The sequence below is a fragment of the Suillus discolor genome (genome assembly GCF_016758755.1).
Source record: "Suillus discolor strain FC423 chromosome Unknown F5147scaffold_1, whole genome shotgun sequence".
Classification (NCBI taxonomy): Eukaryota; Fungi; Basidiomycota; class Agaricomycetes; order Boletales; family Suillaceae; genus Suillus; species Suillus discolor.
Genome location: NW_024541248.1, coordinates 1,441,644 through 1,465,050, shown reverse-complemented (window position 1 = coordinate 1,465,050; position 23,407 = coordinate 1,441,644). Strand labels below are relative to the sequence as shown.

The following is a 23,407-nucleotide window of genomic DNA, read 5'->3' as shown; positions in this document are numbered from 1 at the left end:
AAGCTCAAACCAAAAACAAAACAAAAGAATCATGATCAGAAAGTCATTGATGTCAGTGATACACGTCCGCCGTGTTACGGGCTCGCGTGCATCAAGTCGACTAAGAGGTGCCAGTGGTGGTTGATATACAACGCTCGTCATTGAATTGGAAGTTTGATGTGAAAGGGTAAGAAACATGAAAAGATCACTCACCGCCAACTGTACGCTGTCCCAGGCAGGAAGGTTTAAAAATTGCAGTAGTATTTTCAGCACAATTTATCAAATGGGCTTTAGGCGGCGATTAAATATTATTCGGCAAGCAGTACCCGCCGCAACGAGCAGCGCGACAACACATACGGCGTCGAAGGCCCAATTTCATCAAGGTTCGTCCAATTTCTTGCAGTCAATGTGTCCATAGCCTGTTTGCGTGGCATCGCAGAAGATCGGAGCCGGCAATGGCTTTGATGGGATGGATGACAATTCTGGGATTTGGATGATGACAGTGTCTTATCTATCCGTCTTTGCAGACATTCTCCCGTCCCCAACATGTCCGCTCAAATCAGCAAAAAGCGCAAGTTCGTAGCCGACGGTGTATTCCGCGCTGAACTCAACGAATTCTTCACTCGCGAACTCGCCGAGGAGGGTTACTCTGGATGCGATGTCCGTGTCACCCACGCCCGCACCGAGGTACGCTAGTGTGCGCTGAACAGCCTTGCCATCTTGCAAATGCATTACTTTCAGATTATTATCCGTGCCACACACACTCAAGAGGTCCTTGGTGAGAAGGGCCGTCGCATCAGGGAGTTGACTGCGCTCGTCCAGAAGCGTTTCAAGTTCCCCGAAAACTCTCTTGAGCTTTACGCCGAGAAAGTGCAATACCGCGGTCTTTCCGCTATTGCTCAATGTGAGAGCTTGAGATATAAGCTCCTTGGTGGTCTTGCCGTCCGCAGGTCCGTGTTTCTACCAATCACAATGGGTCGTTCCTGATCATGTCTCCAGGGCATGCTATGGTGTCCTTCGCTTCGTCATGGAATCTGGTGCAAAGGGTTGCGAGGTGGTTGTCTCCGGCAAGCTTCGTGCTGCTCGTGCCAAGTCGATGAAGTTCACCGATGGATTCATGATCCACTCCGGTCAGCCCTCGCGAGACTTCGTTGACTATGCTGTGAGACACGTTCTGCTTCGCCAGGGTGTCCTTGGTATCAAGGTTAAAATGTAAGCTGATCAATGTATTTGAGGACATATTGCTCATCATACAATAGCATGAAGGGCTATGACCCCGAAGGCCAATTGGGCCCTCGCAAGCCCCTTCCCGACTCTGTCCAGATTCTCGAGCCTCCTCTCGACAAAATTGTCTCGGAACCTTCCTCGGAGTCAAGAGAGCCTGCCGTTGTTTCCGCTCCACCCCCAGCTGCAGAGGAACCGGTTGCGTATGCACAGGAGCCAGCTTACCAGCAGGAGGCATATGGCGAGCAGCCTGCATTCTGATCTTGTCTTTGTTTATCTCTCATCCACAAAATATGTACTCGACCGTTGCAACGCATTAGGATTTGCATAGTACTGTAAGATCCCATCTGATGAATGATGTGCTATTTCCCTAATACGTGGGTCACGCTGCTTCCTGCCGAACCGTTGCTAGGTAGTGTGAAATGCATAATAAGGGTGTTCTGAGGACTCCACCCTTTTGGTTTAACTCCGTCTTCAGCTGTCATTTCTACAGTGAGCTCAGAGAGCGTCTGCGATGGATCTGAGACTGTCACATTGCCAGATTCTACCCGATAGAGAATGGCGGCGTTTGCACTGACTGTGACGGTGATTGGTGCGTAGCCATCCAACTGGAACGTGAAGGAACCACCAGAGGGGCTCCAAAGTACTGCTGTTACCGTTCGATAGACTTTATCGAGCAACGCGCTAATGCTTGCGCTATTCTCAATTTCTTGCAACCGGGTGGCCGCCCGCTTGAGCATGAAGGTACCGTAATCAACTGCAGGGTATGATGTATAGGAGACGGGGGCGGATAGATTGTTATGATAGAGCCATGCGGCGAAGAGTTCGACCGTCTCGGGAGGCTGCGTGGAGCTTCCAATGTTTGACCAAGCACCCGTGCGGTTACCCCATTCAACGGAGAGTCCATATGTCCCATTGGCAGCTGGAAACTCATAACCAACTTGGCCATGCCACATGGTTTGTGGATTTGTGTAATTGCCACCAAAAGTCCCTGCTCCGTTGACCCAAACACCGCCTCCAAAGCGTCGTTGGTCAAGAACCGAAAACACAGGGGCTGCAGTGGCAGACGAGATGTTGGCAATCATGACATGTTGAACGTCAGTCTCCAGGAAAAACCATGTCTTTTGCCAGGATATCGAACCACTCTCAGGGTTGGTGTAGCGCATTGCTGCGGCGCCAATTTGACCGTCCGAGACGCCACCGACAAAAGCTTCTTGACCGGCATATGAAGTATGGTTACAATCGAGTACTGTAGCGTTATAGTCCACGGTAATTCCAGGGATAAGGTTCCAGTCCCAGGCGGCAGCGATGTCTTCATATTCATTGCCTTGAAGGTAAGTGTAAACAGTACCATCAGAGAGGTGGAAGCCCCAAGGCTAATATGTCGTTAGTGCTGCTTACATGGCGTAGGAAGCGACACCATACATTTTGAGAGTTGAGACACTCTGTGTTGACTGTCCTATTGGAGTACATTCTCACTGTGGTCACATAACCTGGACCGCGAGTTACCTAGGGACGCGGGTCAACGGACGAGTCGGACGGAAAAAAAAAAAGGACTCGCCATGTAGTCATTTGCAAAAAACATGCGATTCCCGTGGAGCTCACCCACATTTGCATCGGTTGCATTGGCAGATACGGTCAAAGAAAATTCAAGGAGAACAGTAGAGTTCCATTCCTCTCCGAGTTGTTGAACTTCTGAAATGTTCATATTGATGCTACCGGTAGCCCTAGGACAGAGTTAACAAGAACCTAGCCAGCAAGTATCATGATAGCCTCACTGCTCGTCAATCACAGGGAAACTGATGAAACGACCTAAGACGCTCTAGGCAGCGTCAGAAAACACGGAACCGCAGGAACACCAACTCACAAAATCCCAATGCGATACCTGCAAGATAATCGATCATAGATAATATGACAGTAAACCGTTGACAAACATTGGTCTGAACGTTACGGAAAATCATCCACTGATTTCCGTCGAATAGAGTTTCAAGTGCAGTTTTGGAAGTTGCATTAGCAGCAAATTGCGTTCCTGCAGCCTCAGTTTCCAAATCGAGAACGTCATTTGAGCTGGTGCGATTCAGATGGAGGCTTTCAAAGTACAGAGATGACATACAAGTCTTTCCCATAATTGCCGTTATAGATGATCCCGAGGTGTTGACCGAAAGATCCGTCGGGACGAATCTGTTTGACAACTGATTATTAGTTCGCCAACTTCAGCATAATGATTGGCTTACCCCATCAGATCCAACAGGCTGTTCGATAACCACAGTCTCATGGACCCTCGTGAAGGCATCTACGATCATGGAGATATTGACAACCAGAAGACCTTCATCGATGCCAATTTTCGCAAGGTCTAATGCATTCGCACCAGTGATATAACCTATACCATTGACATAGTGGTCGAACGTGCCATATCCACGGAGGGTGATGTGAGTACAATTGCCGAGCTGAGTAGGCGTTAATGTGTCGTTCAGCAGGAGGCAGGATTGTGACACGAATTCGGGAATTAAGATAACCTAAATCAAGTGTCAGAAGAAATTGATACGGTTAAAGAAATAGCTGCGATCCTACATTGGAGAACCAATTGGTGTTCCAAAATCCCGGCGTACCACAAGGGCAGGTTGGAGTGCCTCCATAATCTAGACATGCAGGGTTGGTAAAATCATTAGCGAACCAATAGTCCATGGCGAGTGATATGGCGGCCAAGGTCTTAGAATCATTGACGTATTGCTGCCCCCCGCTAAGACCGCCATGCCAAGCAGCGGCCATGGTACCTGTCAAGAGCCAGTCAATGTGTTAATTCGTGGTCCAACATAGATCCTCACTGATGCGTTGCCAGTGTAATTGAGCAGGCCAGTTGGACCTTTGTGCATCACATCCGGTAGTGTAATCCACTTCGGAACTAGGCCACCGACCATTGGCTCCCAGGTCTGCAATCCTGCAATGTCATTGTAACCAGGTGTTACATACAAAATAACGACTAACCAGGATGTGATATTCTCAGGGCTGAGAGTGATTCCCTCTGTAATTGTTACCAGCCTGCGCTGATGAATGGTGTTGATGTCCTGGGTGATAGTGGTGCCAACAGCTGGTGTGGGAGATGATACGGGTGGTGTGCTAGTACTGGGCGCAACTGAGCTGTTGGAAGAGGACATAATAAGGGTTCAACGTCGAACATGTACGGTCAGCAACATATTTGTGGCTCAACCGTACCTCGAAACCCCATCATACCGACCTCTATTGTGGTGAGCGGCAGCAATGTTGATATAGTCTGGAGTGTGAAGGCCCGTCGCATAACCGCAGACCACACGAAACAGTAATAGTAAAAGAAACGTGAGCATAAGCCCCGACAATGCTACCCAGCTGCAGGAAAAATTCGAGTTGGTTGACTGAGTGGAGTTCAAGATCAGAAGCCTCCATTCTTTATATGGTCTGAGTCAGTGCAACGCGGAGACTAGAAGCAATCATCGGATCAATTAATGTTAGAATCGTGACGGCGCCGGTGCCAGCCCCGGACTCGCTTATTCCTGGGTCCTTGGCATTAGCGTGTGACAGAACAGATAGAACCGTGCTCAGCGATATTTCTCCTCTAACCACATCTTAAGCTTGAACGTTGAACATCCATCGATGCACTCATGAATGAATCTTGCGAAAGATTCATATCAAATTTGATTCCATCTGATAGATTAACTAGTATATAGATATACCTCACGTGCTGATCTGTGGTGCATGCCTGTAACTAGATGAGTTCACCAAGGGTACGGGTAGTAACTTCCATTATGGATACAGCAATAGTTAACAACTATGGATAAGTATACATCTTGGATAGAGGGAAATGAAAACTTCTATGTCCGTGTAAAGGTAATAAACTTGTTTATCATCACTTCGTAGCAAGAACATGGAACTTAGCCAATGAAACAACGACAGGAATGGCAAAGAATGCATAAGCCACCCAAATCACTACCAGACTTGATTAGAACTGAGCTTGAGAATCGAATGTACGGTCACTCACTCGTGAATGCGTTGCCAATAGTGGCAATTAGTTGGGGACCATTGCTTCCTTGACCTTGGATACTTTGATTGAAGTCATCGGCGGCCTTCCCAAACCACATAAAAATGATGAGAGTAGATCCGAGACCTAGAGCCCCAGATCAGCGCCAGCAATGTGTACTTCGAAATAGATGCATACCAATCAAGAACGCAAAAATCCCAATCCATGCGGAGACTCGCTGCACCATGGGTTTTTCCCAAACAGCACCAGCTTTACCCATCAAGTGACGGAATGATATTGCCGTGAACATGACGAAGAAAATCACGGAGAATACAAGGGAGATTGCGATGAAGGTTGGTGCACCTGCAGGTGGGGCCGATATGACGGAGCTGGGGGTGTTAGATGTAAACACCGAAGTGTCTTCATTTCATGTGAGCATGACTGATATTAGCAATCAGATAGCTTTAACTTACTATAGATGGGAGATATGGAAGATGGCATACACGTCAGACCAGCTTCGTTGTTTGGTCGAGAGCACGATCCTAGAGGTCCAAGGAAAATGCTGGGACCATCCACTGCTTTGGTAGATCCGGGCTGCGTCAAGGCGGAGGAAGGTGTCACTGTAAGCAACGCGACTTGGCTATGTAACATAACGGTCGGGGCAAGGTACGAAAACAACGAGAGTAGGAGTGCTGTGAGCATGAGCACAGGGGTGAAGTACAGAATGGTGCCTTTTGAAATATCGGCTAGCATGGTTGAAGCAGTTGTGTAAAAGTATTGAGTTGAAAAAATGAATGTAGCGAGAGCCTGCTCGAATTTCGCGGGACCGTGCGCGATAGAAACTAGGTGGACCGATGAGAGAAGGGGACTGGAGCGTACTTTTCCATTGCTTGGAGATCGATCTTATGTACCGCAGCAGGTATCATACGTCGGTTTGGTAGCCTGTAGGACAAAGTGCAAGAACAAAGAAATCGCGCTCAGTGCAACGCAATTATAAATTGTTGCCTAGGCATTTGCCTTTTGTTATGTGACTCGGATATAGAGCGAGAAGAATGGAAGCAGGTCGAGACCGAATATCGTTCGCATATGGAGAAATCGTCCGGTCAATGGTACCGGTCAGTCGACCGGTCATATTCGTGCGTCTATCGAACAAATAATCACAAATAGACGGCGTCTGTCAGAAACTCAGAAATTTCACCGATCGTACAAGTTCAGTGCAGGCCTGGTCTGCTGGTGCATGCAATGGAAATCGAATCACAAGTCATTCTGCCGAGAGAGCTTGATGATCTCTCGTCTTTCATTCAAGAAAAGCCCGAATCATTGGCAACTGCCACTACTGAGCTACAAGCCATAGCTCTCCGCGCAACCAAATTCATATTCGATCTTGGTGAGCAAACCAAACCCAATTCAATATCTGCACATGATACAGCTGGGCTGAGTAGTTCATAGCTTTGCGGTCGGAACCTGCATCTCTGCCTCATATTGAGAACCTTCTGTCTTCACTCAAACAATCTCAAGCACCACAGACGAGATCACAGACTCGCGCTAATGCCAAACGGAAGAGGAGTCCAAGTCCTGCCCTGGAATCCCCGAAGAAGGTCACTATAAAAAATACACCGCTGCCCTCACTTTTTATCGAGGATATGAATGAAGATCAAATTTGGCAGCAGCTAGACCTTAGGGCTGCACCTCTTTGCAGTAATCTTCTGCTGCTAGAGGGCGAGACTGAAGACGACTTGGAATCGCCAGACGGGATGTATGACGATCAGGAGGACGAAGAAGGTGATGAGGTATCAGAAGAAAGCGAAGATTCTGAAGAAATGGAGAACACGGACGATTCTGAAGAAGACACTGGTGGGTCAGAAGAAATGACTGACCTTCGCGAGGAGCTGTCCGAAGACGAGGAGGACGATTCAGATCATCATCCATCTCTTCTTGATGTCGTCAAACCCTCTATAAAACGTGCAATCGCAAAGAGACACAAATCAGACCTTGACGACGATTTCTTCAGTTTGGACGCATTCAATCGTGAAACGGAAGAGGCCGAAGCAACTGCTGTTTCCCGTGGCCAACTACGACGAGAATCGGATGACGATGACGACGAAGATGACAGTATTGATCTTTTCAGGCCAATAGATGACGTCTATGACTCTAATGACAATGCTTCAGAAGACGGCGCAGGTATGCAGTGCTGTACTCTTTTTGTTACGCGTAACTGACATAACACGCAGAACCGCTCTACAAAGATTTCTTCGATGCTCCCAGGGGCTCCGGTTCGAAAGTCATTACGAATACCTCTTCCTCAAAGTCGAAAGTGCGATTTAGTGAGCAGGTCAGAGTGAAGAGCATCAAGGCAAAGGGCAAGGGCCTACCGGTAGCTAGTTTGATGGACGACGACGATTCCGACGACGAGAGTGGACTGAACATGTACTTAGAAGATCCGGACGAGGTCATGATGGACGCCGAGGTTGAAGAGTCATTTGTAGACGAGTATGAAGGTGGAGACGGAGATGAAGACGAAGATGAAGACGACGAAGGTCGTGCTACCATTGAAAGACTGAAGGATGACTTATTTGCGGAGGAAGATGAACCAGATTCCAGTAAGGCCACAGTCATATTCTTGTCGGTATCATTCATTCACAACCTGGCTGCAGATATGACCACTTATGAAAAACGTATGGCAGCACTGCAAGCACAGATCAAGGAGCTCGAGGCCGAGAATGTTGCTAAGAAGGACTGGGTATTGATGGGGGAAGCCACATCGAGATCTCGACCTCAAGATTCTTTGCTGCAAGAAGATTTAGAGTTTGAACGAACGATGAAAGCGGTGCCCGTCATCACTGAAGCTGTGGTTCAAGGTCTGGAAGAGCGAATAAAAGCTCGCATAAAGGATGGCCGATTTGACGATGTCGTGCGGATTCGCGCTATCGACGATAAACCTTTCCTTCCGTCACGATTCTTTGAGCTCCAGGATACCAAGTCTTCCCAGTCACTTGCTCAAATCTACGAGGATGAGTACGTCGTCGCACAGAACGGCGGTACGGGAGGTGACGACAGAGATGGTCGGCTCAAGAAGGAGCACGACGAAATTACAAAACTTTGGGATAGCATATGCAGCAAGCTAGATGCACTTTGCAACGCGCATTACACTCCAAAAGCGGTACGTGTTTTGGACCCTACCATTATGTTGACATGACGCTGAAATTCCGACAGCCGAAAGCTACTATATCGACAGTCTCCAACGTTTCCGCAGCTACTTTGGAATCAGCACTTCCTACGAGCAAAACTGTGTCTTCTATGCTTGCTCCAGAAGAGGTTTTCAAAACAGCATCTTCTGATCTCCGCGCCCGTAGCGAACTTACACCCGCGGAAAAGCGAACGCTACGTGCGAAAGAAAGAAAGGCAAGGAGGAAGACGCGAGATGCCCTTGACAAGAGCGTTCACAAGTATGCCAAAACGAAATCAGGAAAAACCTCCTCCAAAAAAACGAGTTAATTTTTGGTATGTTCATTGAAATCGGATAAGACTAGTTTTCCTAACCCCGGTCGCAGATTACTTACGGTAACTTTTCAAGGTGTTTTCTTTGAAATTCAACTGGATCCTATTTTGCTTCCGGGAGAACCCAAGCAAAATACACGAACATCGATTATTTTATTGGCATATTTGCAAAGTACTACATACACAAAAACAACTCATCGGATAGAAAGATGATCGATGAAAGATCATTCATTCATGTGCAATAGATCGGTACTTGTGGCGCCGACATGTTCTTCGTCGCGTTGATGATGGTGAATATAGTCGAAAGCAAGAAACATACCTGACTGTTAGAAATCCACATCTAATGGCAAACTTGGAATGAATTGCGTCTGGAGAAGAGAGGCCACTAGCGGGACCTCCCGGGCCGGCAATTTATATTATTAGTTTACGGTTTGGTTACGGTTTGGTTAAACCTGTTCACCTGTGCAGCAGTGCTCGACCTCTGATTCCCTTCATCATCCGAGTCCATTAATATTGTCCTCGCATTTCAAGGAATGTCGTTCTTCAAGCGTAAGGAGAAAAATTTGATTCCTCCCATCCAGTCAGCGGTTTCCACATCAGATGGTTCGCGAGGTCCATCTCGAAGCACGTCTTCCCTCCCCAGCTACAAGTCCACCGCCAGTACCTACGTTGCCAGTCGCGATGGGCCCGATCCTTATAATGCCATGAGCACCAGAACTCAGTCACAGAATTCGTACGACAACTATGATGCTTATAGTGCCACTGCGGGTAAAGCTCCTGATGTCGAGGGAGATCGGAACCGCAATGAATTGTTCGCTGGATACAAACCTCAGGGAAAGACAGGTTCTGGTCGATACTTCGATGGCCCCGCGCTAGGCAAAGAACCCTCTCCTGGGGAGGAGAATGATGAGGATGTAGAAGGCATCAAACAGCAAACCAGATTCATGAAGCAAGAGAGCGTCAACTCTACCAGGAATGCACTGAGGCTTGCTCGGGAAGCGGAAGAGACTGCGGGAAACACCATCGGAAGGCTCGGGGATCAATCTGGTGAGATCCGGCTGAAGTCGTAGTTTATTCTCATTGATCGTTTCACGACAGAGAAACTCGCTAACACTGAGCGTCATCTTGATGTTTCAAAGGGTCACACCTTGCGCGCCGAGGATCAGATCGGTGAACTGAAGCAGCTCAATCGTTCGATCTTCCGCCCTGTCATTACTTGGAACAAGGATGCAAAACGCGCCGCTCAGGAAGACAAAATTCAGCAGCGGTATGAAGATGAAAGGCTAGATCGCGAGAAGGCTATGCAAGACATCAGAGATACCCAGAACCGCTTGGGACGTGCTACTACATATGGCCGTCAAGATGAAGAAAGTCTAACATCTGGAGGGTCAGGCAGATTCCGCACTGAGGAACAGCTGGCCACAAGAAAGGAGCAGCGGAAGAGATATCAATTTGAGGCGGGTGCCTCTGATGACGAGATGGAAGATGAATTGGACGACAACTTGAATGAGATCTCGGCTATCACCAAAAACCTGAAGGCACTGGGTACTGCTATGGGACAGGAGCTCGATCAGCAAAACTCGAGACTTGTTACCATTGAACAAAAGACGACTACCTTGGACAACAACGTGTTCAGGAACACTGAAAGGGTGCGCTGCCATGTTTTCCACGTCACAATATCATTTGTCTGATTTCCGAACAATAGCTCAAACGCATCAAATAGAATGGCTCTTTCTGTTGGCAACAAGATGCTGTCTTTCACTGCTCTTCTGTATTTAATTCATGGACATTTTCGTAAATGCTGTAGCGGACCCTATACCTTGTACACGTTATATATTGAGACGCCACCAGGCTGACATTTACATAAAGCCTGAGGAGGGATTTTGATGCTCCGCCTCTTACGTCGTCTGACCTGCAGGCCTGTTCCTTGGCATAATATTCGGAACTTGCTTTGCGCATCTCTCATGCTGCGCAGCATCTTGCACTGGACTTCTTAGGACAATTGACGAAAAAAGGTAGTCAGCACTCCCAGAGCCAGCGCTATGGAAGAATGCGCGACCTTAAATGACCTTCAGAAATGGTGAGAGCCTGGGTCCTTCCACTTCTACTGTCCCAGAAACCTATTTATGCTAATTTCGTGCTAAGGGAGCGCCTGGTCGAAGAACAGTCAAGTACGTGGCATTTTATTACATGACAGAGAAGACTAATCTGTCAAAAGGCCTCTTTCGTCTTACACTCACCGACAACCAAACGCTACGCATTCGGGTCGACGAACTGGAACGAGAACTATCGGTGTGGAAGCTGGCTTTCAAGGCTGCCGAAGATGAAAAATGCAATCTACAAAAACAAATGCTCAAGTTAGAGAAAAACATTGGCTCATTAAGGGTTGGTCATCTAATATGTATTCTTCAATACTTGATGTTGTATGCAGGATGATAACCCGCTTCTCCTCTGCCTCATTGATGGCGATGGCAACATTTTCTCCCAAGACTTACTTGCGTCAGGCCATACAGGAGGCCGGCAAGCAGCTATGCTGCTAACCAAAGGGTTAACAGACTATATGGTCGATGTTGACGCTGGATCTTCCGGGCGTGGACAAGTTTGGCTGACTGTGTACTGCAATAAAACCGGCTTGATGGACACGCTGGTGAACAACGGTATATGCAGTGCTTCAGAATTTGAAGCATTTGTGCTGGGTTTCAACTCAGCTTCACCGTTATTCTCTATCGTGGATGTGGGTGGGGGAAAAGAAGCAGCAGATGCGAAGATTAAAGGTGATGTGATAATGCTTTGTTTTCGTCTGATTTCTTCTAACTTCCCGGTAGAATGTCTTCGTGTTTTCACCCGCTTTCCCCAGACTTCACGTGTATTCTTCGGAGGTGAATCTTCAAGGCAAGTTCTTGTTCAGCTGATGCTGACGTGATTCAAAGGTGGGCACGATAATGGATACACTTCCACATTAAGTACCCTTGAAAACGAGGGCCTGCTGGAAAAAATTGTCTTACTCCGTGGATACAAGACTCTCGCCGCTGAGCTTCAACACTTCGATTTGCCTCACCTCGATATTGGAGGTGTCTTCATGACAAAGAAACTTCCCTCGTCTTATACACACAGGAGGTCGACGCCTCCAACAGGGTTCGCTCCCCAAGAACATGACAGACAGAAGATAAACCCCAAAAATTTCCTCGTTGGAACGCAGAGTCCAGTCATTTCTACGAACACGCCCTTCTGCAGATATCTTGATCCTTCTCTGGTAGGGCCTTGTTGCTTACACCATTCCGTGTTAATAATGATTGTTTGCTGTGACCAGCCACTCAACAAGCGTAGGTCGTTCGTCATTGTTCATCGGGCATGATGTCGATCTTTTTTACAGAAACTCCACGACCTTGCACATTTTTCTATCTGTCCGTGTGCAAGCAAGGTGATAAGTGCACCTATGGCCACGATTACTTTCTTACAGCAGACAATTACGCCGAGCTTCGTGCCAATGCGAAGAAATCTCCTTGCCCCGTCTTTAATAAGAGTGCGTCACGCCTGGTTGTTCTCCATGGATGGAAATCTCAGTCTTCTGCACATCCAGACCAACCTTGTCCTTTCGGCAAAAGTTGCCCTTCTGGACACTACTGCCCCAGAGGGTCTAAATGTGGCTACAGGAAACAAGGCAAATGCAAATTCATCGGGAGTGAGCTCTTCGTGTCATCCATCAATTACGCTATTGACGCAATGTGTGATATGTAGGAGAGATGCATATTCCGCTGAATGAACGCATAAGCGTAAGTGGACGACCTCCATCTAGAGCCCAGAGCAGCAACGTCAGCGGGCAGACAGATGGAACTCCGACTCCTCCGATGAGCCCAGTTGACCTCAGCAATTTCGCCACCATATCACCCTTTGTGCCACAAGGCACTCGGTGATCCATATGTAGATTACTAGATCCCGCTACGCTGAATTGTAGTATGTCTATAAATCTAATACTATTACATACATGTCGCTTAGCTATAGCATGAAACGCGGTCACGTGGGTGACACGATTTTATTCCAAGTTGCAATGAGCGTATTCGCTTCCGCCCACTTTCACTGTTCAACTAACCAACCACTATGTCCTATGCAAAAGAGCGAGAGCAGAACATTGCACGCAACAAAGCTATCCTTAATGGCCTGGGTATCGACCCCCTCAAACCCAAAATTGAGCCGAAAGAGAACTTAAGGAAAAAAGTGGCAGCCAAGAAACGGAAGTCCCCCTCGCCCGAAAGCGACGAGCTCGAGGAACCGCCCAAGAAAGCTTCTCGTTTAGCAGATGATAGTAATGAACCAGGGGGCGCGCGAAGAAGCTCTCGTCTTGCTGGTAAAACAGTCGATTACAAGCAGGAACAAGACCGCGGGGTCCCGGAACCGATCACATTCAAACGGGCTCAAAAGGTCAAAGTTGGCCAGGTAAAATCAAAGAGAACATATGACCCGTCAGTAGCCCTGTTCCCTTTCTTCAAGCTAATTGTGTAATTTTGCGTAGTCACATGTACGGTCACATACCCGACGTAGAGGTGGGGACATGGTGGGCAACAAGGTGAAGATGACTTGGTAATTCTTGGCACGGATATCGGCTCACTTGGTGTACTAGAGAAGATTGTTCAACCGCGTCTGTCCATGCGTAAGACTTTCCCCTCTCCTTTTCGAATGGGCACCCTCGAGTTAATCAATCTTATAGCCCTTGGGTCTCGGGTATTGCACCAGGTCCAAATGGTGCATACTCGATCGCACTTTCAGGAGGATATGATGATGATGTAGACGAAGGATACGCATTGTGAGTCGTGATATAAGCGTGCAAGAAACAACGACTCACAGCGATCCAGCACATTCACCGGTTCTGGTACGTGTGTTGTGGTAGAGCAGCTGAGATGTCCTCACCTTTCTTAGGCGGTAGGGATTTGAAGGGAACAAAGACAGCACCCAAGAATGTAGGTATAATCACCAATCAGTTTGATCAGGCTAATCTTCGAAAAGCTTCGAACGGCTCCTCAAAGCAGTGATCAGACTTTCGAGGATAGAAACAACGCAGCCCTCCAGGTAAATAGGGAAGGTGGCGCTTGATTTCTAGTTGATCCATTCTTTACAGAAATCTGTTGACACTCTGAAACCTGTCCGTGTGATCCGGGGCTTCAAAGGGAAGGCCAGGTCAAAGTACGCGCCGTCAGAGGGGTCTGTTTCGTTTATATTTCGCCAACTTCTTCGTTAATTGCAACTCTATTAATAGGTATCGCTATGATGGCCTGTATCTTGTCAAAAAGGTGTGTTCCTTGGTCGATAGCCACTGTTTCCTTATCACTAATGTCGTAGGCGTGGATTGAAAAAGGGCTCAATAAGGGGGGTTTCCTCGTATGCAAATTTGCGTTCGTCGTAAGTATTCTGCATTTCCGGTCATCAGTCCACACCTAATAGCGGTTCACACTAGCGAATGCCAGGACAAGAGGCTATCCCTGTGAACGATGGCGGTGATGATGAATTTGATGAATGAATATACCCCAACCATCTAATGACCATATCGTGCTCACTTCTGATGTAGATAAATCATATTGTACTTACTATCTCCTGCATTATCTCGTCAACTTGCTAGTATTACATCAAGCATTTGCTGATGCTGAATTGATAAAAAAAAAAGTCGGTTCCTGAAATTTGAAACGCTATAGTGTGTGACTTTATATAAGTAAAAAATGATTAGTCTTGAAATTTCAAGGTTGAAACGTTGACTCTCTTCCACCTTCATGTTTTCGTGTTTTGCGGTAATAAACTAAACATTCATTGATAAAATGCACTCCTTTCATTACCTGTCTGTCGCTTTGTGTGCTCTTTCGTTTTTATCCTCCCAAGTAATCGGCTATAGTGGGGTCCAGTCGTCCGTACATGACCGCTCGCGCAGGTTGGCACACGTACGCGCCCTAAGTGGTAACGACCAGCCCCGGGCTTTCGATACCTCTGTCAATCAGTCGAGAGATACGAAAATATCAAAGAGAGATACATTTACTTATTTTCAAGATGGCAAGTAAGTAAGACCTGCAATCCATCAAAGACCCTCACTAATTGCACAACCAGTGGTGCTTGCGGAGGTTTCAATGGTCCTAGCGACTATGTATGTTTTCTATCCTCTGGTTACTGTTGATCATCACTTCACATTCATTCAGATCGTTGCGCAGAGCTCATGTGTAAGTTCTACCGGTTTCTGACCGCATAACCTAAAACTTAAATACAACGAAGGATTTTGCTGGAGGTAGCCATTGCTTCCAAACGATAACTATCACCGTGGATGACAAGTCGGTGCAGGCCCAGATTGTGGACGAGGTATTTTTTTTGCCAATTACTGCTTTGCGGAGCATTCAAGTGACACAATTCTACAGTGCCTTGGATGTCCTTGCGGGGGACTGGACTTTAGTCAGGGTCTTTTTGAGTTCTTCGCACCAACCAGCGTTGGAGAATTGTCTGGATCGTGGAGTTATGGCACTAGTGCTTCTACCTCGTCCACGCTTCTGCCGTCCACGACGACCCAACGGTCTTCCACTAGTACTTGGACGCCACCTACTACCACCTCATCAAGTACTCCCACACCCACATCCACCCTCACAACTACGAGCACCCCCGTAGCCACAACCACACCTATGACTTCAGCTCCCCTACCGACTACAACTTCATCCACTCCATCTCCTCTCCCTACTTTTAGCTCCGATAATCCTCAAATCCTTGCACAAATTAATCTTGGGCTGATTGAATTTGGTTCACTGCTCCAAGCTTGTGCAGCATTGTCTTCGGAATAATAGATATTTATGCCCTTCTTCAAACGCCCGCTTTGAATACGCACCATGTTCTTGTATAAATCTTTTTACCACTTATAGGTGTGATCTAGAGGTAGTGCAATGATGTACATCATGTACCCGTCAATAAGGCGTGTAAACATGTAGCTCAAGAATACTAAACCAACAATCATGGACATGGCTGAGTTACGGCCGCTTGGACAATGCGTAGGAATGCGTCACTGCTCTCTTCGTCTGGTTGGTTCAACTTCCTCGCCTTCCACAGGTAGTATATGCCCTTTATACTTTCAGTCACTGCCTTGTCCTCTTCAACAGAAAATTCGTCGTCCTCTTCGTCTGCGTGTCCGTTCCCTGCATGCCGCCCGTTAGAATATGACATGTCATTTAACGTGATTTTCACGGGTTGAGCAACGTGGGCATATTGACCGGGATTCCCAGACACGGGGGTCTCAAGGTCCGAATGATCCAAAGTTGAGGGTGGTGACGGGCTATCACGGTCGAAAGTTGACGATGGTTCGTTTGACGTGTGCGTGTGTATGTCTTTGCGTGGGGAGATAATATTAAGGAGATGTGCCAATACAGTAGGCGATGGCGGCCCAAACTTACTGTCGGGCAGCGGCAAAGAATGTATAGTATCAGCTGGTATGGGTATAGCTTCTTCTTGCTGTGTATAATACGTCGGAAGCGCAGTTTCTAGTTTCCGGTGGTTCGGTAGGGGCGAGGGCACCGTGGAATCAGCAGATCCTAGGATAGAAAAGATGTCAGGCAAGGTAAAAATACCAAGCTTGGAAAGAAAGAAACACCACCTTGTACTGATGAATACCGTGCCCAATAAGCATCTTCTGTTCCATCGGCCGAACCTTCCTTAAATATACTGCGAGGTGCTAAAGCGGAAAATGATTCATGCAGCGGGGCATTGTATGCGTTCCAATAGCGATCTTCATCATCTAGCAAACCACGAGCCACTGAGGGGAAACGTTCACGCGCCTGTTCCGCTGCAGTTGTTGGTGGATGTAACGCAGAGCGTGAAGTGGGTGGGAAAGGCATCAGCTGAGTGTCATGATACTTCCATCCGTCTTCGTCATCCCACTCAAAAAGGAGGCGGACACCCTGCTCATGAGATACGACCTGAACATGAGCATAAGTGTGCTCTGAATCTGAGGTGTACCGAACGTAATATTGGCCTGGCTGATCTCCAGGGGATGAGAAGATGTTGAGAAGCTCGATAGCACGGGCACTTTGAGAAGCAGGCCAACATAGATACTCTAGAGGATTATCAGGTGAGATCTGAAGGAAATGATGTCGCTGAAGCAATGATCTAGACAATAAATGAGGTGGCAGGGGTTGAGTTAACTCAGAGGGGGGTGATATGTATTGCAAAACGAGGTGTACGGTATGCGATTGAATTGGGAACATAGTCGATGGTCAATCAATGAATCGATGTTGGTCGATGGTAAGATGGAAATCACATTTTTTGTTTTTGATCTCATTATAACAAGGGACATAAAAAACGACCCCCCTCGACCCCCCTTCTCACCCAGGTACTGCCTGTGTCAGACAGTGTCTTGTGTTACTCACAGTCTCTTTCTCTCACCGTCCCGCAACCATCGTCGCTCTCGTCCTTTAGCGATGTATCTACTTTCTTTTCTTCTGGCTTTACCTCTGCTCTCACTTGCCCAGGTTCGCAGTTAGTTACTTCTCGTTTCCCTGTCAAGCTCACCCCAGCGTTAGTCATCGCAGAGTGGTGTTCAGCTCTCAACTTCCACCACAGTGGAAGAGACTCTCGGCTCGAATCGCCAAACTAGCACAGTAACACAGATCACAGTTTTCACTATCACTCCCGCTCCCACAGCGTCCGCTACAGTTTCTGCCTCTGGCAACTCTTCTTCAGCAATAACCAGCGGTACCAACAACGGGACCACCACATCAATCGCCTCCAGCAATCTACCCACTGCAGCGTCTACCATTGCTGGAGCAGATGGTGGTCCCAACGGTGCCCCAAGTCCAGGAGCATCAGCGTCAGGTGGAATATACGGCCCTCCAGATGGCTATATTGCAGGCGCACAGGCCTTGCGCAGTACAAACATTCTCGGAGCTGTCGTCTTTCTCGCCGGAGGAGCATTGGTTTTGCTTTAGAGGATAAAACGGTTTCAACACTGCACACTGTTCGTATGTTTATATATCCGTATGACGTGACCCTGGCTGCCAAACATACTTAGGATATTCCGTCTAGCTCTCTTCAAGCTCTCTTTATTGAACATGGACAAACCAGTTTGCTTTTAGGGTTTGCTAATGGAACTGTACTTTTGCATATTTCGCATATATCCTCGCATGCCTACCGTTCATTGACACTTTATTATATCTGGACTGTCTTGGACCGAGTACAGTACTAGCATACTGTAATGACCTGGTCTTTTGACTAATTCTAGATGGGACGATTATATGGTGCCGAAATCGAGTTACGTATCAGTACTTGGGCCAGGTCGAACAAGTTATCAAAGTACACACTTCTGACTGAGTCTGCAGGGCTGCTGCTTCGATAACACACTGATAATTAAATAAGAATTCGAGATTTCGACGAGCGCTTGATTTTGCGTAAGCACGTCAATATTAATCGATCGGAGTGTTTGTTCTTCACTCGCACCTACTGCCCATCTTTTATGACCTTGGTAAACAAGGTCATCCCTAGCGTACGTTCATCGACCATTACTTTGGCCTACCTATTTCGCCTGGATCGCAAGCTGAGTAGCAGGACAGTTATGTCACAAACAGGGCCCGCTACCAAAAAGCAGAGAATGGATGTTAAGGTTCGTTCGATCACTTGCAGGATGTATCTTCATCTCCAGCGCCTGGATAGACTATAGGCACTCATAATGGCACCTTCCATTGTGATGAAGCACTGGCAGTCTTTCTTTTGCGTCAGACGGACGCCTATAAAGATGCAAGTGAGTATGTCAGATTTTTCATCAGTGCTCACCTTCACAAGTGATTATCAAGGCCTAAAACGTACAAGGGACCCAGCTGTCCTCGATGGTTGTGACATAGTAGTTGATGTGGGAGCTATATACGATGAAAGCAAACGCCGATTCGATCACCATCAACGTGGTTTTACGGAGGTGTTCGGTCATGGCTTTAGCACTAAACTGTCATCTGCAGGTCTCATCTACAAGTATGGAACTTTTGCTTTCTTCTGGAGGTACCTAACACCTTCATAAAGGCATTTTGGAAAGGAAGTCGTTGCTAATGCGGCAGGGCTGGAACCGAGCGACAAGAAAGTTGACACGCTATGGTTAAAAATGTACAAGGTATGCAGTCGCTCAGCGAAAAACACATCTTTCCAACTATCTGCAGGAGTTTATTGAGGCTCTGGATGCAATTGACAATGGGATTTCGCAATACTCTTCCCAAGAACAACCGAAATACCGCAACCGCACCGATCTATCGAGTAGAGTTGGATGGCTTAATCCTCGTTGGAATGAGTCTACAGAGTCTGAGAAAGTGGATGTTAGTGCCTGCGTCTTTACTTGTGACACACCTCGCTGAACTGTCTAGGCCCTGTTCTTGAAAGCGTCGCAGCTGGCTGGGGGTGAGTTCCTCGGCAGGCTTGACTACTATGCCAATGCATGGTTGCCTGCACGAGATTTGGTATTGGCTGGGCTCTCATCGCGCCAGAATATCGATGCCAGCGGAAAGATCATATTATTTGAGCAATTTGCTCCATGGAAGGTTATATTGTTGTCGATCACGACCTTTCACTAGATTCTGACATCTGACAGGAGCATTTGTTTGAACTTGAGGCTGAACAGGGTGTCTCCGAAGATGAACTTCCATTTTATGTGATATACCCTGACGAGACTGGGGGAAACTGGCGTATTCAGGCAGTCCCTGTCTCTCCTGAGAGCTTTGACAGTCGAAAGGCGCTTCCCGAGAAGTGGAGAGGCGTGCGTGATGATGAGCTGTCAAAAGTAAGCGGTGTCGACGGATGCATATTCGTGCACGCATCAGGGTTTATTGGAGGTAGGTGAAGCATCAGTGGTGCAGCTGCATCGGAGCTGATCTCTGGTATTTGTTTCAGGGAACAAGACGAAAGAAGGCGCTTTGAACCTAGCAAAATTGGCACTTAAGATGTAATCGATCTCGCTTTCAAGGAATCTCCATGATCTCGGTAGTCCGTTTTTATATGTCCCGCGAGTTTAAATTGCCGTTATACAAGGTAGCTGATATGTAGACCAGATGAAATGTTCTTTGGTGAAAAGAGCGGAGACCATTTAGTGTTCGAAACAGCATCCGATCCTACGTAATTAAAGTTGCCGTCGGCGTATCGGTGAGATTTCTTTCCGTGTTACAATTAACTTGCTGCAGACACGTTTTCATCCAGAGCCTACCCGAATAAGATGTGTGGTATTTGAACACATCCGGCAATAGTCGCCCTCGTGTTCTTCGCATGTCTCGCAGCTGCGTGGGGGCCACGAATGGAACGCGCGCAAAGGTTCAGGGTGGCCACTATTAGTTTGGTCTGCCCTTCTCACTTCCAACCCGTATTTTGCTATCTAGAAGCTTTGACTCTCTTTTTTTTTTGACACCGTTGAACGATGCCTTACATCAAAGCCCATTACCACCCTTTCCTTTTCATCCTCATCACTATGTGTGCTATGGCTGAGCTGGGTCTCACTGCATACCTTATCAGCGTTGGAAATCAGAGTCGTAATTGGCCTAGCGCTCGTTATCATTCACTGTAAGTCTGTTTTCTACCTTGAAAGGGAGTCCTGCTAACGTAGGATGCATTCAGCTTAATACTCTTCGAATTCAACGCCGTGTGGACCACGTTATTCGGGGCAGCTTATATGCTGTGGATTGTTGATGGTGCTGTGCACTTTCTTGCCAGCATAGCAAGTTCCATCATCTGGCTTGCTATCACTTCGGCACTTTGGGTAAGACATCTTATGGTATAAAACACCCACAGTTTAATCCGGGTGGACAGGGCGCTGCAGCTGGCATGATGCATAACACGCGGACTGGGGGCAACTGTAATTGGATACTCAATAGCTCCCCATCCGTTAACGGGGTCTTGCCATGCGATTCGCCACAGGAGCTGAGTGTATCCAGCTGTCGAGAAACGCTAACAGTCGAAGCAGTCGGCTGGGTACTATTTGTACTCTGCGTCCTCACACTCTTTGCGACATGCATGTGGGTACGAACGAGCAAGCGAGGATATGTGAGTGCAGAGTATAAGCCGGGGATGTGACAGGTTGATGATCGGTGCCGCCCTTACCAGAACTCGAGCTTTTATGTCTAGGAGATTGGTTGTAAAGCAGGAAGTGGGTTTTGGAGGTAGCTCGAAATAGTGTGCGGTGTGGTGTTAATCGGGATTTATGCCCGGGCTACTAATACGTCTGGTATGCTCATAAGTTATCGAGTCAGTCTAAGCGATTGATAAAATTTTCGGTTACGTTAAAGTACATCCACGATCATATATGGATAAGCTATGCGTTGGCCACACCATGGAGCTCACAGACTACAAACAATCCAGGTCCTTTCCGTAGCTTTGGTCTGATCCAGACGTGTGCGTTAACTTCATACGTGTTGAGACCGATACTTGCAAATCAGAAACTCAAATCCAGGTCAGGGAACAACCGTTTTAGGGACGATAGTTGTGGAGTCAGAGTTAAGGTTACGTCATCCAAGCTTATCAGATAAGAGCGTCGGCGATCTAACGTACAACTTTCACAAAATGACCCAGCGACCTCAAAGCAGAGAACTTTACATCTCGATTCCAAGTCGTAGCTACACAGAACCACATATAAACTCTACCTCCACCAGGCAGCGTGATGAGGAACTTGTAGGGAGGGGGGATGCTATCTCTCCAACGAGGGCGTCCATTGTTCGGATGTTGGCTTTACTGTGCGCATGTTCTCTCAGCGTCGGTAGTCACTAGTGCGTTTTTCTTCCATTCTTCCATTCCATCCACCATTTACTGTTCCCCATTTAACAGCGCGTCATATACACTAGGGCCACTGAAATCTCGACTTGCGCGAGAGATTAACACATCCAACACGGAATTTAGTCTGTTGATTTCTGCATTCAGTTTAAACAGTACATGGACACCTCTAGTCGGGGGCCTGATGGCGAGTAAACTTGGTACAACGCTCACTAGTATCATTGCTACTGGTGTCATATTTATTGGTAAGTAGTATTTGTTCATGCTACGCACTTTCCCATCCCTTTCTAGGCCAGGTTTTACTACTGGTTGGCGACATAAAAGGAGACGTTCGGTTGATGGTATTTGGATTGTTCGTGTTCGGATTTGGAGTTAGTCCTCTTGCTGTTGTGCAGGAGTCCATTATCGTGCGATTCTTTAAATCACACGGGCTCGGTGTCTCAATGGCACTGGGTCTTGTAGCCGGCAAATTGGCGTCATTTATTTCAGCGCGAACTTCCCTCCCTCTTGCGGAGCGTTTTGGGCGCCACGCACCGTTCTACGCGTCCACATTCCTAGCTGCTCTTTCCCTTCTCATCAACCTGGTCTACATGGCATCCTCGAAGTGGCTTATACGGGGTTCCGGCACCGTCTTACTAGAGGCTTCCGAGATACGAAGTGAGGCGAGGCGCCGCTCCCTGTACGATCTCTCCGAGGCGCAGGCACTGGAAAAAGTTGCAAAAAAACGCCACATCAGGTTCAAAGATATTCCAAAGCTTGGAGATATCTTCTGGGCGTGCGTGACAAAACTAGAACCCACGACTTGTGCTGACCTTTCGCAGTTATATAGGGCTAAACATCCTCTGTGGCACTATATGGGCCCCTTTCACCCATTTGGCAGCGTGAGTCTGCATATCAGGATATCTTTCGTGACTCATGACGTTCTTTGTGCGACCTTTAGCAACATTTTTGAAAAGAGATATGGATTGACGGAGCACACTGCCAGTACACAAGCTTCCTACCTTCTGGTTGGGAGCATACTCTTGTATCCCGTCGTAAGTGCATTCGTATTGCTCCATAACCTTGACCAACACCAAGTCAGACCGGATTCATGGTAGATCGGATGAAGCACCCGCAAGCTGTACTTCGCATGTTCACGCTGTCATCTGTATTGACGTTGTTTGGATATGCATGGCTTGTTCTTCCACCAGCGTGGACGGGAACACCTTCCCCTGCAGTTGCCGCCTTCGCGATTGGCATTGGCTTCTCCCCTTGTGAGTCAGTATTGCACTATTTAATCATCATTCATTCGACATGTTTTAGTACTCCTTGTGGTCTTGGTCCCTCAGCTGGTCCCGTTCAAGTTTGTATCAACTACTCTCGGTGTGCACAAAAGCGTAAATCGTTTATTCAGTCCAGTGTCCTTATCTGAGCTATGAGCTTGATGTTTCAGATGGAACAAACAGGCGCAACAATTTTCCAAACCATAGCTGGCCTTGTTTTGGACGGTGATCAACGAGTCAAAAAAGGCGGCCAGTGCACAACTCAGCAGTTGTTGAACGTGTTTTTCGCTTTCAATGTTTTGCAACTACTGGGCATCATCGGTCTATCGCATCTTGATAGTCGGCGGAGGCAGGCAGCAGAGACTATTGAGAACACAGTCGGGGATGAAGAAGATGCCGAACGTGAATCAGAAGAGTCAACCTTCACCGGGGGCGAAGGAGATATCCTGGCTTCAGAAATCGGACCGTTGTGTTCTCAAGATCCAAGAAAGCCTCTACTTGGTCGCCGGCACAGAGCAGATTCTGGGGCCAGTTGTTTCCCCTCTTCTTGTCCTCCTCAAGGGGTTTATCGACACTCTGAGATAAGGAGGGGTCGTATTTTTGTGTGTCTTTGCGCCGTGATTATTGGCAGCGCTTGGATACTGTTTTTGAGCACTGCGTGGCTGAGGCTCCGGTCGGGACAAGAAAGAGATTTATAATAGTCCACGTGACTAGT

General features: G+C 47.5%; 13 protein-coding genes across 13 annotated transcripts; 10 read left to right on the top strand and 3 right to left on the bottom strand.

Annotated features, from left to right (window-relative positions):
• Nucleotides 1-245: 245 nt before the first annotated feature.
• F5147DRAFT_13335 (ribosomal protein S3) lies at nt 246-1,515 on the top strand. Its single transcript, XM_041428201.1, has 4 exons — nt 246-666; nt 721-929; nt 979-1,191; nt 1,239-1,515. The coding sequence occupies exons 1-4, from the start codon at nt 526-528 to the stop codon at nt 1,462-1,464; spliced, it is 789 nt and encodes a 262-aa protein (XP_041300300.1). The 5' UTR covers nt 246-525; the 3' UTR covers nt 1,465-1,515.
• A 34-nt stretch (nt 1,516-1,549) lies between these two features.
• F5147DRAFT_13400 (polysaccharide lyase family 8 protein) lies at nt 1,550-4,631 on the bottom strand. Its single transcript, XM_041428207.1, has 11 exons — nt 4,189-4,631; nt 4,029-4,141; nt 3,775-3,977; nt 3,438-3,719; nt 3,317-3,384; nt 3,138-3,270; nt 3,071-3,088; nt 2,982-3,025; nt 2,765-2,930; nt 2,629-2,712; nt 1,550-2,579 (listed from the first exon to the last, which is right to left on the bottom strand). The coding sequence occupies exons 1-11, from the start codon at nt 4,356-4,358 to the stop codon at nt 1,566-1,568; spliced, it is 2,295 nt and encodes a 764-aa protein (XP_041300299.1). The 5' UTR covers nt 4,359-4,631; the 3' UTR covers nt 1,550-1,565.
• Nucleotides 4,632-4,808: 177 nt separating this feature from the next.
• Nucleotides 4,809-6,293, bottom strand: F5147DRAFT_663763 (uncharacterized protein). Its single transcript, XM_041434926.1, has 4 exons — nt 5,668-6,293; nt 5,393-5,614; nt 5,216-5,341; nt 4,809-5,163 (listed from the first exon to the last, which is right to left on the bottom strand). Exons 1-4 carry the CDS (start codon nt 5,945-5,947, stop codon nt 5,084-5,086), a joined length of 708 nt encoding a protein of 235 aa, XP_041300298.1. The 5' UTR covers nt 5,948-6,293; the 3' UTR covers nt 4,809-5,083.
• Nucleotides 6,294-6,366: 73 nt separating this feature from the next.
• On the top strand, nt 6,367-8,898 carry F5147DRAFT_663762 (Mpp10 protein). The gene is made up of 6 exons (XM_041434925.1): nt 6,367-6,581; nt 6,644-7,375; nt 7,426-7,794; nt 7,849-8,354; nt 8,408-8,695; nt 8,769-8,898. The coding sequence occupies exons 1-5, from the start codon at nt 6,437-6,439 to the stop codon at nt 8,687-8,689; spliced, it is 2,034 nt and encodes a 677-aa protein (XP_041300297.1). The 5' UTR covers nt 6,367-6,436; the 3' UTR covers nt 8,690-8,695; nt 8,769-8,898.
• A 139-nt stretch (nt 8,899-9,037) lies between these two features.
• F5147DRAFT_663758 (uncharacterized protein) lies at nt 9,038-10,563 on the top strand. The gene is made up of 4 exons (XM_041434924.1): nt 9,038-9,085; nt 9,151-9,739; nt 9,791-10,341; nt 10,398-10,563. Exons 2-4 carry the CDS (start codon nt 9,226-9,228, stop codon nt 10,413-10,415), a joined length of 1,083 nt encoding a protein of 360 aa, XP_041300296.1. The 5' UTR covers nt 9,038-9,085; nt 9,151-9,225; the 3' UTR covers nt 10,416-10,563.
• On the top strand, nt 10,564-12,760 carry F5147DRAFT_663757 (uncharacterized protein). Its single transcript, XM_041434923.1, has 10 exons — nt 10,564-10,772; nt 10,838-10,863; nt 10,911-11,077; nt 11,124-11,466; nt 11,518-11,571; nt 11,623-11,945; nt 12,003-12,015; nt 12,066-12,215; nt 12,273-12,374; nt 12,431-12,760. Exons 1-10 carry the CDS (start codon nt 10,735-10,737, stop codon nt 12,604-12,606), a joined length of 1,392 nt encoding a protein of 463 aa, XP_041300295.1. The 5' UTR covers nt 10,564-10,734; the 3' UTR covers nt 12,607-12,760.
• F5147DRAFT_624678 (PUA-like domain-containing protein) lies at nt 12,742-14,332 on the top strand. Its single transcript, XM_041432658.1, has 11 exons — nt 12,742-13,152; nt 13,203-13,256; nt 13,311-13,340; nt 13,398-13,493; nt 13,543-13,559; nt 13,607-13,647; nt 13,694-13,756; nt 13,806-13,888; nt 13,944-13,977; nt 14,027-14,086; nt 14,142-14,332. The coding sequence occupies exons 1-11, from the start codon at nt 12,791-12,793 to the stop codon at nt 14,202-14,204; spliced, it is 903 nt and encodes a 300-aa protein (XP_041300294.1). The 5' UTR covers nt 12,742-12,790; the 3' UTR covers nt 14,205-14,332.
• A 96-nt stretch (nt 14,333-14,428) lies between these two features.
• Nucleotides 14,429-15,579, top strand: F5147DRAFT_663747 (uncharacterized protein). The gene is made up of 5 exons (XM_041434922.1): nt 14,429-14,729; nt 14,780-14,816; nt 14,869-14,889; nt 14,942-15,025; nt 15,082-15,579. The coding sequence occupies exons 1-5, from the start codon at nt 14,497-14,499 to the stop codon at nt 15,493-15,495; spliced, it is 789 nt and encodes a 262-aa protein (XP_041300293.1). The 5' UTR covers nt 14,429-14,496; the 3' UTR covers nt 15,496-15,579.
• Nucleotides 15,580-17,024, bottom strand: F5147DRAFT_663744 (uncharacterized protein). Its single transcript, XM_041434921.1, has 3 exons — nt 16,993-17,024; nt 16,299-16,946; nt 15,580-16,236 (listed from the first exon to the last, which is right to left on the bottom strand). Exons 2-3 carry the CDS (start codon nt 16,906-16,908, stop codon nt 15,662-15,664), a joined length of 1,185 nt encoding a protein of 394 aa, XP_041300292.1. The 5' UTR covers nt 16,909-16,946; nt 16,993-17,024; the 3' UTR covers nt 15,580-15,661.
• A 97-nt stretch (nt 17,025-17,121) lies between these two features.
• On the top strand, nt 17,122-17,628 carry F5147DRAFT_766792 (uncharacterized protein; the record flags this gene model as incomplete). Its single annotated transcript, XM_041440808.1, has 2 exons — nt 17,122-17,172; nt 17,224-17,628. The coding sequence occupies 2 exons, from the start codon at nt 17,122-17,124 to the stop codon at nt 17,626-17,628; spliced, it is 456 nt and encodes a 151-aa protein (XP_041300291.1).
• A 623-nt stretch (nt 17,629-18,251) lies between these two features.
• F5147DRAFT_741796 (GAMM1 protein) lies at nt 18,252-19,623 on the top strand (the record flags this gene model as incomplete). Its single annotated transcript, XM_041439502.1, has 8 exons — nt 18,252-18,299; nt 18,350-18,437; nt 18,490-18,661; nt 18,710-18,797; nt 18,844-18,996; nt 19,045-19,218; nt 19,269-19,509; nt 19,568-19,623. 8 exons carry the CDS (start codon nt 18,252-18,254, stop codon nt 19,621-19,623), a joined length of 1,020 nt encoding a protein of 339 aa, XP_041300290.1.
• Nucleotides 19,624-19,833: 210 nt separating this feature from the next.
• On the top strand, nt 19,834-20,888 carry F5147DRAFT_663732 (uncharacterized protein). The gene is made up of 3 exons (XM_041434920.1): nt 19,834-20,227; nt 20,282-20,423; nt 20,474-20,888. Exons 1-3 carry the CDS (start codon nt 20,085-20,087, stop codon nt 20,735-20,737), a joined length of 549 nt encoding a protein of 182 aa, XP_041300289.1. The 5' UTR covers nt 19,834-20,084; the 3' UTR covers nt 20,738-20,888.
• A 335-nt stretch (nt 20,889-21,223) lies between these two features.
• On the top strand, nt 21,224-23,390 carry F5147DRAFT_562621 (major facilitator superfamily domain-containing protein; the record flags this gene model as incomplete). The annotated part of the gene is made up of 8 exons (XM_041430628.1): nt 21,224-21,426; nt 21,485-21,675; nt 21,722-22,205; nt 22,252-22,311; nt 22,371-22,464; nt 22,512-22,683; nt 22,733-22,806; nt 22,863-23,390. 8 exons carry the CDS (start codon nt 21,224-21,226, stop codon nt 23,388-23,390), a joined length of 1,806 nt encoding a protein of 601 aa, XP_041300288.1.
• Between the last annotated feature and the right edge of the window lie 17 nt (nt 23,391-23,407).

What these genes read in the sequence shown, in the direction of transcription:
- F5147DRAFT_13335 (XM_041428201.1), top strand. Translation starts at nt 526, where the DNA reads ATGTCCGCTCAAATCAGCAAAAAGCGCAAGTTCGTAGCCGACGGTGTA. An exon ending in TCACCCACGCCCGCACCGAG is followed by an intron (nt 667 to 720) that starts GTACGCTAGTGT and finishes CATTACTTTCAG; the next exon opens with ATTATTATCCGTGCCACACA. An exon ending in CTTGGTATCAAGGTTAAAAT is followed by an intron (nt 1,192 to 1,238) that starts GTAAGCTGATCA and finishes ATCATACAATAG; the next exon opens with CATGAAGGGCTATGACCCCG.
- F5147DRAFT_13400 (XM_041428207.1), bottom strand. Translation starts at nt 4,358, where the DNA reads ATGTCCTCTTCCAACAGCTCAGTTGCGCCCAGTACTAGCACACCACCC. An exon ending in CCTGAGAATATCACATCCTG is followed by an intron (nt 4,142 to 4,188) that starts GTTAGTCGTTAT and finishes ATGACATTGCAG; the next exon opens with GATTGCAGACCTGGGAGCCA. An exon ending in AGTGTCTCAACTCTCAAAAT is followed by an intron (nt 2,580 to 2,628) that starts GTATGGTGTCGC and finishes ACGACATATTAG; the next exon opens with CCTTGGGGCTTCCACCTCTC.
- F5147DRAFT_663763 (XM_041434926.1), bottom strand. Translation starts at nt 5,947, where the DNA reads ATGCTAGCCGATATTTCAAAAGGCACCATTCTGTACTTCACCCCTGTG. An exon ending in GATTTTTGCGTTCTTGATTG is followed by an intron (nt 5,342 to 5,392) that starts GTATGCATCTAT and finishes CTGGGGCTCTAG; the next exon opens with GTCTCGGATCTACTCTCATC. An exon ending in TATTGGCAACGCATTCACGA is followed by an intron (nt 5,164 to 5,215) that starts GTGAGTGACCGT and finishes CAAGTCTGGTAG; the next exon opens with TGATTTGGGTGGCTTATGCA.
- F5147DRAFT_663762 (XM_041434925.1), top strand. Translation starts at nt 6,437, where the DNA reads ATGGAAATCGAATCACAAGTCATTCTGCCGAGAGAGCTTGATGATCTC. An exon ending in CAAATTCATATTCGATCTTG is followed by an intron (nt 6,582 to 6,643) that starts GTGAGCAAACCA and finishes AGTAGTTCATAG; the next exon opens with CTTTGCGGTCGGAACCTGCA. An exon ending in CGCATTACACTCCAAAAGCG is followed by an intron (nt 8,355 to 8,407) that starts GTACGTGTTTTG and finishes AAATTCCGACAG; the next exon opens with CCGAAAGCTACTATATCGAC.
- F5147DRAFT_663758 (XM_041434924.1), top strand. Translation starts at nt 9,226, where the DNA reads ATGTCGTTCTTCAAGCGTAAGGAGAAAAATTTGATTCCTCCCATCCAG. An exon ending in AAGGCTCGGGGATCAATCTG is followed by an intron (nt 9,740 to 9,790) that starts GTGAGATCCGGC and finishes GTTTCACGACAG; the next exon opens with AGAAACTCGCTAACACTGAG.
- F5147DRAFT_663757 (XM_041434923.1), top strand. Translation starts at nt 10,735, where the DNA reads ATGGAAGAATGCGCGACCTTAAATGACCTTCAGAAATG. An exon ending in TTCACGTGTATTCTTCGGAG is followed by an intron (nt 11,572 to 11,622) that starts GTGAATCTTCAA and finishes CGTGATTCAAAG; the next exon opens with GTGGGCACGATAATGGATAC. An exon ending in CAAATGCAAATTCATCGGGA is followed by an intron (nt 12,375 to 12,430) that starts GTGAGCTCTTCG and finishes TGTGATATGTAG; the next exon opens with GAGAGATGCATATTCCGCTG.
- F5147DRAFT_624678 (XM_041432658.1), top strand. Translation starts at nt 12,791, where the DNA reads ATGTCCTATGCAAAAGAGCGAGAGCAGAACATTGCACGCAACAAAGCT. An exon ending in TCAAAGAGAACATATGACCC is followed by an intron (nt 13,153 to 13,202) that starts GTCAGTAGCCCT and finishes AATTTTGCGTAG; the next exon opens with TCACATGTACGGTCACATAC. An exon ending in TCAACCGCGTCTGTCCATGC is followed by an intron (nt 13,341 to 13,397) that starts GTAAGACTTTCC and finishes TCAATCTTATAG; the next exon opens with CCCTTGGGTCTCGGGTATTG.
- F5147DRAFT_663747 (XM_041434922.1), top strand. Translation starts at nt 14,497, where the DNA reads ATGCACTCCTTTCATTACCTGTCTGTCGCTTTGTGTGCTCTTTCGTTT. An exon ending in TCGTTGCGCAGAGCTCATGT is followed by an intron (nt 14,890 to 14,941) that starts GTAAGTTCTACC and finishes AATACAACGAAG; the next exon opens with GATTTTGCTGGAGGTAGCCA. An exon ending in AGGCCCAGATTGTGGACGAG is followed by an intron (nt 15,026 to 15,081) that starts GTATTTTTTTTG and finishes ACAATTCTACAG; the next exon opens with TGCCTTGGATGTCCTTGCGG.
- F5147DRAFT_663744 (XM_041434921.1), bottom strand. Translation starts at nt 16,908, where the DNA reads ATGTTCCCAATTCAATCGCATACCGTACACCTCGTTTTGCAATACATA. An exon ending in ACGGTATTCATCAGTACAAG is followed by an intron (nt 16,237 to 16,298) that starts GTGGTGTTTCTT and finishes TTTCTATCCTAG; the next exon opens with GATCTGCTGATTCCACGGTG.
- F5147DRAFT_663732 (XM_041434920.1), top strand. Translation starts at nt 20,085, where the DNA reads ATGCCTTACATCAAAGCCCATTACCACCCTTTCCTTTTCATCCTCATC. An exon ending in AGCGCTCGTTATCATTCACT is followed by an intron (nt 20,228 to 20,281) that starts GTAAGTCTGTTT and finishes GGATGCATTCAG; the next exon opens with CTTAATACTCTTCGAATTCA. An exon ending in CTATCACTTCGGCACTTTGG is followed by an intron (nt 20,424 to 20,473) that starts GTAAGACATCTT and finishes CCGGGTGGACAG; the next exon opens with GGCGCTGCAGCTGGCATGAT.